Source organism: Babylonia areolata, chromosome 9, assembly GCF_041734735.1.
Source record: "Babylonia areolata isolate BAREFJ2019XMU chromosome 9, ASM4173473v1, whole genome shotgun sequence".
NCBI lineage: Eukaryota > Metazoa > Mollusca > Gastropoda > Neogastropoda > Buccinidae > Babylonia > Babylonia areolata.
This window is the reverse complement of record NC_134884.1, coordinates 17,694,114-17,707,601: the sequence shown is the minus strand read 5'-3', so window position 1 is coordinate 17,707,601 and position 13,488 is coordinate 17,694,114. Positions and strand designations below refer to the sequence as shown.

Below are 13,488 nucleotides of genomic sequence, written 5' to 3'. Positions count from 1 at the left end.
GCTCAGATTCTCTTGCTTCCTAAGTGGATGCATTGCCAGTAGGCCTCTGCTCAAGTAAGGTTCAGTGCAATAGATTATCTGCAGTGCAGTGCTTTATGTTTTTATCTATACAATCTGTTATTCTTGTTTCCAGTGCAATAATTTATCTGTAGTGCAATGCTCCATCTTTTTATCAATACAGTCTGTTATTCTTGTATCCAGTGCAATGGTTTATCTGTAGTGCAATGCTCCATTGCAATAGTTTATCTGGAATGCAGTGCTCCGTCATTGTATGTATACTGTCTGTTATTCTTGTATCCATTGCAATAGTTGATCTGCAATGCTATGCTCCGTCTTTTTATCTATACAGTCTGTTATTCTCGTTCCCCAGCAGCTGAGGAGAGACCCAGCATGAGTCAGGACCTGTGCCAGGTGCGGGGCACCAACCTGCTGGTGGCCCTTCTGGTGGTGCTCTTCGCCATTTCCTCATGGGTCGACATCAACGGCATGTTCGTGGAGCTGCCCATCCTCACACAGAAACTGCCTGAGGGCTGGAACCTCCCTTCCTACATGGCCGTCACCATTCAGGTAATGCAGTCACTGTTCGGGTAATGGGGTCATTGTTTCAGGTAATGCAGTCACCGTTTCAGGTAATGCTGTCACTGTTCAGGTAATGCGGTCACTATTCAGGTAATACAGTCACTAATGCAGTCACTGTTCAGGTAATGCAGTCACTATTCAGGTCATGCAGTCACTATTCACCATTCAGGTAATGCAGTCACTATTCAGGTAAAACAGTCACTATTCACTATTCAGGTACTGCAGTCATTATTCAGGTACTGTAGTCACCATTCAGGTAATGCAGTCACTATTCAGGTGATGCAGTCACGATTCACCATTCAGGTAATGCAGTCACAATCCAGGTGGTGCAGTCACTATTCACGATTCAGGTAAAGGAAGTCATTCACATACTGCAGTCGCCATTCAGGTAATGCAGCCACTGGTCAGGTAATTTATGCAGTCACGATTCACCATTCAGGTAATGCAGTCACTATTAAGGTAATACAGTCACCATTTAGGTAATGCAGTCACTGTTCAGGTAATGCAGTCACTGTTTCAGGTAATGCAGTCACTGTTTCAGGTAATGCAGTCACCATTCAGGTAATGCAGTCACTATTCAGGTAATGCAGTCATTGTTTCAGGTAATGTAGTCACTATTCTGTATTCATACAATGCAGTTTCCTATCGCCTATAAACACCATACCCTTGGTGAGGAAAATAGTTCATGTTCTTAAGGGTTGTATGTGAAAATGTTTTGCTTTGGTAGAGTTATAACCACTGATGATAAGTACATGGTTCACACATACAGCTTATTTTATGATGATGATGAAATAAGGACAATGATTCAACTTTGTATTTTACTTAAATCTGTGTTCTGCACTTCTTTTTTGTAAGCTATCAAGGTATCAAGCAGATGCAAGATATTCTGATAACACTGCCTGCAGTGTTGGTCAGGAAATTCAAGCAGCTCTCTCAAAGATGTATCCATGAAATGGCTGATTCAGTTGTGCAGTCCTTGTTTCCCTGTTTTAGCAGCAGCCTGGAGCTTACTCAGCTCTGGGTAAAAGTCAAAAAAAAAAAAAAAAAAGAAAAAGAAAGGAAAGACAACAACTAAAAATGTTACCGTAATATATCTCTGAAAGAACTCTAATGTGCAGCCTGAAGTTGTCAACAACACTAAGATAGGTTTGGTTTGTTTTTATTTACTTGTTTATTCTTTTTTTTTTTTTATTTTTTTTTTTCACTTGTGAAATCATTTGTTATGCAAACATTGTTGCAAGTTAAGTTGCTGTGAGCTTGAGAACCATATTCTTTCTTTTTCCCCTCATTGCAGTGAAGGTTCTTTTCCTTTAAATCAAAATGTACTGGTCGGTTGTTTCTGTCTATGAAGCATTTTTAAAAGACTGCATGTAAAATATAAAACACACACACATATATATATATATATTAATTTTCTTTCTTTTTTCTTTCACAGATAGCCAACATTGCCCCGTTTGTCTACACAGCAGTACGCACAGTCCGTCCACAGTGCAACATTGAGGTCCCTGTCATCTATGGCATCATCGGTATCGGGATCCTTTCCTGCTTTCTCCTTGTCTTCTTCTGGGACGCCACTGCTGTTGTGGCTGGAAACGTGCACAGCGTCGGTCTGCTGTCCCTGCAGTTTTTCCTGGCTCTTGTCGACTGCACCTCCTCTGTGGCTTACCTCCCCTTTATGGGGGCATTCAAACGGCAGTATTTACCAGCATTTTACGTCGGGGAGGGGTTCAGTGGCTTGTTGCCAAGCCTGGTCGCTTTAGCTCAGGGTGCAGGGGAAATGCGTTGCGTCAATGAAACGATCATGCAGAATGTGACAGTGAACGGCGAATCAGCAATGGAAGCCTCATTCATTGTGTATCCAATGTATGAAACACCAAAGTTTTCTATAGAGATTTTCTTTGGGTTTCTTTTCTCCATGCTGTTGATCAGTTGCATTTCATTCTCACTGTTGAATTTCTGGCCGTACGTCAAAAAGGAAAAAGTGGATTTGGAGTGGGAGCGGAGTAAGGGACTGCCGTATCAGGTGTCAATGTTGTTGTCTCCTTCGGCTGAGTCGTATGAACTTGATTCCAGTGAAAACCAAATCAGGTGAGAGAATGTGTGCTATTTTGTTTGTCTGTCTGACATTGTATTTTATTACAGGATTCACAAAAAAATAAGGACCACATTGGAACTTGAACAGTTTTCTTCTTTTGGGGGAATGGTGAAATGATGCTGAATTTTTGGCAAACGGCAGTGTATGCAGCCAGTGTAATGAGCACCACTCATGACCAGAGGTGCTGTCTTGCAATTTTTCACAGTGAAAATTTGCAGCAGTCATTTTTGACTCTCTTGTGTAAACAAAGTGAGTCTATGTTTTAACCTGGTGTTCGGTTGTCTCTGTGTGTGTGTGTGTCCGTGGTAAACTTTAGCATTGACATTTTCTCTGCAAATACTTTGTCAGTTGAAACCAAATTAGGCATAAAAATAGGAAAAATTCAGTTCTTTCCAGTCATCTTGTTTAAAACAATATTGCACCTCTGGGATGGGCACAAAAAAATTTAAAAATGAAGTCTAATTATATGCAAACTGCATTTACTGTTATATTTATATTTTTTGTATTCTCTGAACTTGGCACTTTGATATTCTGACCCAACAACAAGAGCAGTCATTATTATCATTTTTTGTTCAAACAGGAACTTCTTTTGCTAAGCGTGGAAGTTTTTTTTATTTTGCAAACCTTTTGGTGCACATTGTAAAAAAGGGAAATTACTCTGTAATTAATGCTAGGGGACTTAATTTGCTTTAAACTGATCTTTCTCATCTTAAACATTACATTTTGAAATTATACTCAGTACATAAAAAGCTTGGATTTTTTTTAAGTGTATCACAAGTGAGTCTTGAAGGCCTTGCCTCTCTTGTTTAAACACTGAATAACTGTAAAATTTTGGATGAAATATTGATTTTTTTTTTTTTTTTTTTAATGTGTGCCTGAAACTGTATTTCTATGAGAGACTAGTGTTAGACCATTAACAGCTTTATGATTTAAATGATACCTCTTTTTTTTTCTTCTTTTTTTCCCCTTTTTTATGAAAATGTGCTTTTTTTCAATGAAGTAGTCCTGAACTTTGTGTGAAGTCTGTATTAAGTTTGTGAGTGATACCCAATTGCATTTGCTTTTTGCTGGCTTTTTTGCGGTTTTTCTCTGTCAGTCTCAGTCTTTCTGTTTTTGGTTTGCTTATGAAGTCCAGTGACTGAGTCTGACACAATAGCCAAGATCAAGGGCTCTGGATGCATTGATTTGGATCGAGCCAGTGCTATGTGAAGTAGCTTTTTTTCGCTTTTTTTTTTTTTTTTTTTTTTTCCAAATTCTCACAAGAATTGTTTACATATTGCCATTTCATTTGAAATAGTGAGACATTTGCAATAAAGAAGATAAACATGTAAGAAGAAAAAGACAAACACTCACAAACAGAGAAGAGCCTGGAGAAGAAAAAGCAGCAACAAAACCTGTTGAATATGAGCAAACATACATACATACAGTAACAATTGATAGAGGACAGGCATATGTCAGTTGAACTAGCAAGTAAACAGAGGAAAAACACTCTTTAAAGAATAAAGAAAGAAAGAAAAACTCTGAAAGGGAGACTAGCAGGTAGAAAAGGCATCTTCTGTGAAGGAAAAAGCAGTTTTTCTGTTCTCCAAGGTCAGTATTTGAACAGGTCTGTTGTGGACCACCACCAAAATGGAAGACTTGCTGCCAGAATGGCAGGACAAAAGCAGTCAGATATATGTAACAGTCCATTTTTTTCTCTTTTTTTTTTTTTCTTCTTTGTTGTTGTCAGTTCTGAAATGTTAGAAAACTTTGACAAAAAACTTTAAAGAAGACTTGAGTTCATGACACAGGATCTCTGCAATCTGTTCGTGTTGCAGATTCTTACCTCAATCGTCATCTGGCCAGACTGACGCACTGCAGCTGGAGATGAACTCCCAAAGTCAATTGCTAGACTCTTCCACGGATCCCGGTTGTGGGGGTGCTGAGTTAGCTGACTCCGTGGCGGCTGAGGGTGAGGAGACAACGTCCATCCAAAGGAAGCTGGTCACGAAGTGGGAGTATGTGGTGTTCTTGTTGTTGACGGCCTGGGTCAACGGCCTGGCCAACGGTACCCTGCCTTCAATACAGACCTTTTCCTGTCTGCCCTACGGCATTGATGTGAGTGCACGATGCTTTTGACAACAGCTGATAACACCATTACCAAGCACACAGACCAAACAAACCAACCAACCAATGAAAAGACAATGAAAAACAAGAACAAAACCCAGTTGCAGATGCTTTGATGTGAGAGCATGTTTATGACCACAACCAATAAATAGCACCATCACCAAAAACGGACAAAAACAACATAAAGGGACAACATGAATGTGAGTGCATGCTTATGACCGCAGCCAATAACACCATCACCAAAAATATACAGACCAAACAAACGAAAAAAACAACGAAAGAAAAGAAGAAATCTCTGTCACAAAAATAGGAAAACATCCAAAACAAAAAAAGCAAAAGCACCTATCCAGGTTCATATAAGAATAGTACCATATGGCTGTTTTTGATATATCATGCTATTCTAGTATTTATTACTATGGAAGCAGTTTTGTTGTTTAGGGTATTTTATCGCATTGATTATTGGTTTGGAGGAAGAAGGTAATTTTTTTTTAATTGTTTTGTTATGTTTTGTGCAATGGTGTTATTGCATGGTGGTGGTTGTGACAATGAAGAAAAGAGTATCTGACAAAAGGTCAAAATGTACTTGATATTTCCGAGGCCAGCTGACAGCAAAACAAAGCTCTCTGCTCAGTCAACTTTAGAGTTACTGCCTCTTAGTCTTAATTTAATGCCTGAAACTATTATTTTAAAAAAACAAACATTATTTACAATAGCCGTAGCATAAGAATAGATTAAATTCAAAGAAAGCTCATCAAACAATATCCTACACCTTATTTTGTGTTAAAAAAAAAAAACCAAAAAAAAACCCCAACAATTCTACACAAGTACATGGGTCTGATTTTAGATGTGTGCAAGCACGAGAAGCCTCTGAAAAGTATGTGGCAAGAATGGAAGGACTTTTTAATCTCTTTTCTGTTGTTATAACACTGAACAAAAGATGAAACGAAAACACTGGTAATTATGAAAAAGGATAGGTTGAGGTATTTGTTTATTTGCTCGTGTATATGCATGTCAACTTGTTAATCTTTTTTTTTTTTTTTTTAACTTTTGTTGAATCAAAAAAGAAAAAGAAAAGAAAAAATAAGGGGAGCAAGAAATGGATAGTGAAAAAATGGATAAATATTAGATTGAGGTCTTCATTAGGTAATCACTGTTTATGTGTTCTCGAATTTGACATTTATATCCTCATGATTATGTGCTAATTTAGTTATTTTCTCTCCATTTCAAACACAGATGAACTTGTTTTCCTCAGGCCCCTTCATATGGGGCTTTGGCCTGAATGAATACCGTAAAGTTCGGTCTATTGAGTGCACTGCTATATAAGCCGCACCCACTAAATTTGGGAAAAAATTGTGCAAGTTGAAGAGAACCAGCACAGCTTCCTCCGCCATCTTGTCACTGACTTCAGCCTCGCTTTCACTTCATGAACATGAAGGTGGAGGTCACTGCTGGTTCGTCGCTTGCACTGTCGTCTGCTAGGTCAAATCGCCTTCAATTTGAAGGCTGCATCATAGGCATAACATTGCGTTTTCAGCATGATGAGGGTGTACGCTTGAGCAGAGTAGAACTGAATGGTGATCTGAAGGCTTTAACACACTATCCTGAAGCTCATCCAAAAATTCATGGACAGAAATCATGATTTTGGTGAGTTGAAGGGCAGCTAAGAATAGACGAGAATGTGACACTCCCGGGATCTAACAAAGATCCTCAAATAAGCCGCATCATTGTATAAGCCGCAGAGGTTGAAGCTGGAGTAAAAAGTCGGGGCTTATAGACCGAACTTTACAGTAAATTCTGATTCTGGTCCTCATGTGCATGTTCAATGTTTGCTTCATTCTGTTCCACTCCAACAGGCCTACCATCTAGCAGTGACGCTGTCCACCATAGCCAACCCAGTCGCCTGCTTCTGTTTGTTCTTCGTGCAAGCCAAGTCTGTGCGCTCTGTGTCTGCATTGTCTGTGCTGGGGTCTGTTCTGGCAGCCTACGTGCTGTACACTGCTGCCTCCAGTCCCTCTCCACCCCTCAGCCGGCATGCTTTGGGGTCTGCCTCTGTGGTGAGTGTGTGTGTGTGTGTGTGTGTGTGTGATTATATTTTGTATTTTCTCTTAACCCACTGAGTGCCCCAGGACGGAAATTTTCAACTCCGTTCAAAAAGTGCCCAAGGATGGAAATTTCTGACTAAAATCATTGTAGGAATTTTTCCTATCACAAAATCATTAAATTCATGTTATATTGTATTAATTGGATAGTTTGTTTTCCTTTCAGAAAAGTTCTATATATACTTCCTTTTAGTTGTTTGCATACTATAATTTATTTTGTTGAATTATTACCCTCAGCAACCAATATATCCTGTGGCAAATGGTTTTCACTGGCAATAGAATTGGCTTTTTAACTGAAAGGGTTAACTTACTCAGCTTTTTCTCATTCACTTTATTCTAATGTTTGCACATGTCAGACAATGAATTTCTGTTCCTGTGTGTTGACAATAAACCAGTCTTGTGTTTGATTTTTACTTAGCACAGATAGTTTGGCTTCTTCACCTGTGGCTGTGTTGCCTTGCAGGTAATACTTCACATCATATCATGTTCACCTATGGCTGTGTTACCTTACAGGTAACACTTCACATCATGTTCACCTGTGGCTGTGTTGCCTTGCAGGTAATACTTCACATCATATCATGTTCACCTATGGCTGTGTTACCTTACAGGTAACACTTCACATCTTGTTCACCTGTGCCTGTGTTGCCTTACAGGTAACACTTCACATCTTGTTCACCTGTGCCAGTGTTGCCTTACAGGTAACACTTCACATCATGTTCACCTGTGCCAGTGTTGCCTTACAGGTAATACTTCACATCATGTTCACCTATGGCTGTGTTACCTTACAGGTGATACTTAACATCATGTTCACCTGTGGCAGTGTTGCCTTGCAGGTAACACTTCACATCATGTTCACCTGTGGCTGTGTTGCCTTACAGGTAACACTTCACATCATGTTCACCTGTAGCTGTGGTGCCTTACAGGTAACACTTCACATCATGTTCACCTGTAGCTGTGTTGCTTTACAGGTAATACTTCACATCATGTACACCTGTGGCTTTGTTGCCTTACAGGTAATACTTCACATCATGTACGCCTGTGGCTGTGTTGCCTTACAGGTAATACTTCACATCATGTTCACCAATGGCTGTGTTGCCTTACAGGTAACACTTCACATCATGTTCACCTGTGGCTGTGTTGCTTTACAGGTAACATTTCACATCATGTTCACCTGTAGCTGTGTTGCTTTACAGGTAATACTTCACATCATGTACACCTGTGGCTGTGTTGCCTTACAGGTAACACTTCACATCATGTTCACCTGCAGGTGTGTTGCCTTGCAGGTGACAGCATGGGTGCTGGTGGTGTTCTTCCTGACCTACACCAAGATCTCCATCGCAGCCATCCTGCGTGAGGAAGGCAGACGGGCGTTGCTGTGGTGTGGGGCCTTCACCCAGATCGGGTCCCTGGTGGGGGCGCTGGTCACCTTCGTTGTGGTCAACATCTATGGCGTCTTTCAGCAGGCCGATATGTGTGCCTAGTCGCAACAGTTGACAAATGCACACACTCAAGCGTGCATACATATGCACACATGTGTACACTCAATCACATACATTCGCACACACACACAATCTAATTATGTGTGATATGTAATATAATTGTAAGCTTCAAGGTTTCATTACAGTATTCTGTTCTGTTCCATTCTACACACACACACACACTGTTATATGAAGATTTGCACATACACACATTACACATGAACAGGGTGTGGGTGTGCGCTCACATCATCAGTCTTTTTTGTTTTCATGTTGTCTTTTGTGATATATTTGTTTGATGTTGTTTTCTAGAGCCATTACAATCAGCGTGATTGTTGGGTTTTGTTTCTCATTTTAGTTGTTTTCTACAGCCATTACAATCAGTGTGATTGTTGGGGGTTTTTTTCTCATTTTTCTTCCCCTCCCCTCTCACCATCTCTCTCTTTAACCCCTAGGCTGCATGTACGCTTCGCTGCCACAATGACAAGATAACTCGTCATCGAAATATTCTGACTTTTCCCTGGTTTTCATTCAGTTCGTTGACAAAAATACTGGTAGTTTTAGCTTGGGGAATCTTTCTAGATTCAGTTCATAGCTAGAAACTCTATTACGTCATGAGGCAGTCCTTTATTTGATCGTTTTGGTTGGGTTACTGCCACAGTGTTTGCCTGGCTGCTCTCCTCACTCACTTAACAAAATGTCGGACTGACGTTGTGCTCAGGACATGCGATCATGGCAAACTAAATCAACCAAGATTGCTTTCTTTAGCTGATGCTCAGAAAGGATTGAAGTGTAAATTTGAAGAAGACAGTGAAGAATATTTATAGGACAATCTGATAGAAAATAAAGGGAGCAATCAAGAGACTGGCCAAGATTCGATTGTCAGTGAGTGATGCTGGCTGTACAGCTGTAGCAGACAACAGAAAGTGACCAAATTATTAGCAGGACACAGTGTGAGTGATTTTCATGGCACTCAGCCAACACGGTCTGATGAGAACTGGATAAAGTGACCTTGTGAGAGGGGTGAAGAAGAGAGGGGTGGAGACCGAGGGGGCGTGACCCCACATCCATATTACCACTTGGAGAAGTCACAATGCATTGTGTATCTGTCTTTTTTTTAAATTGTATTGTGATTGTTCCTGTATAACTTGTGTGTGCAGATATTATCCATTTGTCCAGAAAGTATGATCTTTTAGTGCAAATTACCTGACTAATGTTTGCAATGAACAAGTTGAAAATGTGACAGAAAAACAAAACATTGATTTCAAAACAACAGCATGTCACTGAAAATGTATAGAATGGGAAAACATCATGTGTTTTGTATTATTAATTCATTTACCTTTCAGAAAATGTATACTTTTATGGGGTCTTTCTCCAATAACAAAGAGCACAGAATTTTTTGAAAATATATACTTGTTTTGTTTTGTTTTTTATTTAAAAAAAAAAACAAAAAAAAACCTGGCAGCAAAAGGGCTAATTATTACATACATGCTATTCCCAATTAGCATCAGTTATGAGTCTATAAAACTGTCCGCTATTACGCATTTGTGATTAGATATATGGTGGGCAAAGAAATAATAATTATGATAGGAACGTAGCGTTATGCCTTTTGATTGAGTACATGTTATGCACACACACACACACACACACACACACACACACACACACACACGAATGCTCACACACGTACTTGCACACACACACACACACACACACACACACAAACACAAATGCTCACACACATACTTGCAGTTGCACACACACACACACACACACACACACACATGATCCCACCACACACACACACGCACACACACACATATCATGCTGTGTAATCTCCTGCTCTCCTAGCATGACAACAAAACATTTCACGAGCTGCTCACAGAAGAATGTGTGTGGCATGTATTTCACAGGCTGGCAAACTGTAACTACATTTCTTATTGATATCAAAAAGCAGCGCCTGTGTTTGGTCAAGAGACCAAACCCTAAGCACTTACAGAGTCATTTGCACGACAGGCTGCCTACCTGTGTAGAGCCAGCTGACAGCTGCTTTTAGACACTCATACATTTCCTATGTCATTCAGTCAGGCTTCAATCACACACATACATTCACATGTATATTTAGTGTAGAATGTGTATTTCTTCACTGGTGAGATGAATATCAAGATGTATATAATTTACCAGTGATAAACGTCATAATTGTAGACATTTATGCATTGTACTGGCAGACACAGAGTTTTTGAGAGAATATGATTTCTGGTATTATCATCTATAGGGCTGATTAAGTGTAATTTTTATAGTTATATATGGGTACATGCTTGTCATTGGACACAACATTCCATCAGGTTTACCTCGCCTCCGCACAAATCAGACATTTTAATTTTTTACTTTGCATGTCCGTCCAGAACATGTAGTCAGTCAGTCAAAATCAACATGATTTTGAAAGATTTTGACTGAAAAGTCTTATTGGTGTTATATGTATTTCGCTTGAACACTATATTTGTTTCCCCATCATTGTGATCTAGATGTGGATGTTCTATTTAAGTGATATTTTGAATAGTTTACCAAAGCTTCAAATGACACTTTGATGACCTGGGTGTAATGCACGCTCCTAAATTACGTTATTTGTCATTTTGTTGGTGACCAGAGCTAGAATATCCAGAACCCTCTTTGTCTCATGGGTTTTTTTTTTAAATCATTAAGTACTGTAAACATTTTAGAAAATACAAAGAGTGGCATGCAAAGGTAAGACCAATGTGCGTAGCAGGTGTTTTGTATTTTATGCATGAAAGTTATACTGTATATAATCAAATGACATATAAACATTTTGTATTAATTGGAGGGTGGGGTAGGGGGGTGCATTCCATTGTCAGGGAATCAGTGTATGGAACAGATCTTTTTTTGTCTTCATTATTTTGTGTGTTTTTTGTATTTGTTTGGACATAAACTAATGATGGAGAAATAATTATTGCCAATGAAATCAAAAGCTTTTTGAGATTACAGACAGTTTGTGTTCATCTATCAATATTGTTACTTTTGTCACCAATCAGTTGTGCTCAAAATGTGAACTTGGTTGTTGTATTGGATGTGTGTTTACCTTTTGATTCTGCAGATTATTTAATCAGACAAATCCTTTCTGTTTGATCACTTGTTTCCTTGTCTGCTTTTGCTAGGTGTTGTTTTGTGGTCACTTATGTTTCTGCGAGTTTGTGGTGTAATTTATAGAATCAGAGTGAAAGGACTGGTGGTGAACAACAGCTATACAGAAACTCATTAGTGACAAGGTTTAAGCAATAAATGTGTAAAATAAAATCAATGCCATTTTTTCAAAGAATTCTTTCTTCACTTATGAGCTAACTTGCATATAATCAGAGACTTTCCCATTCTGTGTGGGCATGGCGTCTGTGTTCATGGTGGTTGTCATTACCATACCTTTGAATTAAAATGTGATACATTTTGGATTTGATGAGAACATAAACAGATCTCCAGACTGTGAGAAGGAGGAGGAATTTTGTTTTAATCACACATAGTGGTGGTTGTAGACTTTTTTTCTTCTTTTTTTAAGGATTAATTTTCATTTTTATTGACTCACTTGTGTAAACAAAGTGAGTCTATGTTTTAACCCGGTGTTCAGTTGTCTGTGTTAGTGTGTGTGTCTGTGTGTCCGTGGTAAACTTTAACATTGACGTTTTCTCTGCAAATACTTTGTCAGTTGACACCAAATTAGGCATAAAAATAGGAAAAATTCAGTTCTTTCCAGTCATCTTGTTTAAAACAATATTGCACCTCTGGGATGGGCACAAAAAAATAAAAAATGAAGCCTAATTATATGCAAACTGCATTTACTATTATATTTATATTTTTTGTATTCTCTAAACTTGGCACTTTGATCTGATATTCTGACCCAACAACAAGAGCAGTCATTATTATCATTTTTTGTTCAAACAGGAACTTCTTTTGCTAAGTATGGAAGTTTTATTTATTTTGCAAACGTTTTAGTGCAGATAGTAAAAAAGGGAAATTACTCTGTAACTAATGCTAGGGGACTTGATTTGCTTTAAACTGATCTTTCTCATCTTAAACATTACATTTAGAAATTAAACTCAATACATAAAAAGCTTGGATTTTTTTTAAGTGTATCACAAGTGAGTCTTGAAGGCCTTGCCTCTCTTGTTAATGTTATGGTTTCAAAGGTAGGAGAGGATGGACGGTTGAATGGTGAGTTGTGAGAAACAAGGTAGATAATGGTGAATATTTTAAATAAGTATTTAAGTACAATTAAAGAAAATTACTTCATGGTCTTCGCAAAAAAAAGAAGTCGTTGTCTTAACAAGAGAAACAACTGCTAATTAATGTAAAAAGTCAAAAACATCAACTTTCCTCGTGATTTGTGGTGACACACTTTCATGCAGGTAAGGCTTCATTCCAAAGTTTGATTTACTCATTCATTTGTGGAAAATGTGTGTGTATACTTTGGAATGAAGCCTTACCTGCATGAAATAATATATATATATATATGTGTGTGTGTTTGTGTGTGTGCAAAGTTTACAATTCTTTTCCAAGTACAAAGTCCTTTTACCCCTAGGCTGCCTAGCCCTTGGGAAATCTCAGCGCAGCCGGGTACACTTTGCTGCCATAGTGATGAGATAGCTTGTCACTGAAATTTCAGACTTTGCCCAGGGTTGTTTTTTTTGTTTGTTTGTTTTGTTTTGTTTTTGGAGGAGAGGGGTTGTTGTTATTTTAATAATAACTCAGGAAGCGTTAATTTTAATACATTGACGAAGGCTTGTATTGAGTTCGTTCACAAAAACACTGGTAGCTTTGGCTTGGGAAATCTTTATCTGTATTGATAGCTAGAAACCCCATCTACATCTTGATGAAGTCCTTTATTTGAACAATTTGGTTGGATTACTGGCTGTGTTTTGACTCGCTCAGCAAAATGGAGACACCTGGCTAAAGCTGTGTGATCGAGGTGCTCCAAAATGCCCAGAATTGCTTTGTTTAGCTGTTGCTCAGAAAGAATTAAAGCGTCAGCTAGGACAAGAAGACAGATGAACGTTTTTTTGGACGATTTGATAGAAAATGAAGAGAGTGATGAAGAGTGTGGCACGATCGACAACCAGTGAGTGATGCT

The 13,488-nt window shown here is 38.7% G+C and overlaps 1 protein-coding gene across 1 annotated transcript; it reads left to right on the top strand.

Moving 5' to 3' along the window:
• The first annotated feature begins 390 nt into the window (after positions 1-390).
• LOC143285763 (riboflavin transporter 2-like) lies at positions 391-9,694 on the top strand. Its single transcript, XM_076593181.1, has 5 exons — positions 391-567; positions 2,015-2,667; positions 4,492-4,771; positions 6,634-6,834; positions 8,163-9,694. The coding sequence occupies exons 1-5, from the start codon at positions 391-393 to the stop codon at positions 8,358-8,360; spliced, it is 1,509 nt and encodes a 502-aa protein (XP_076449296.1). The 3' UTR covers positions 8,361-9,694.
• Positions 9,695-13,488: the final 3,794 nt, after the last annotated feature.

Coding starts and splice junctions, on each gene's coding strand:
- LOC143285763 (XM_076593181.1), top strand. CDS start 391: ATGAGTCAGGACCTGTGCCAGGTGCGGGGCACCAACCTGCTGGTGGCC. Junction 4,772..6,633: donor GTCTGCCCTACGGCATTGAT/GTGAGTGCACGA, acceptor CCACTCCAACAG/GCCTACCATCTAGCAGTGAC. Junction 6,835..8,162: donor CTTTGGGGTCTGCCTCTGTG/GTGAGTGTGTGT, acceptor GTTGCCTTGCAG/GTGACAGCATGGGTGCTGGT.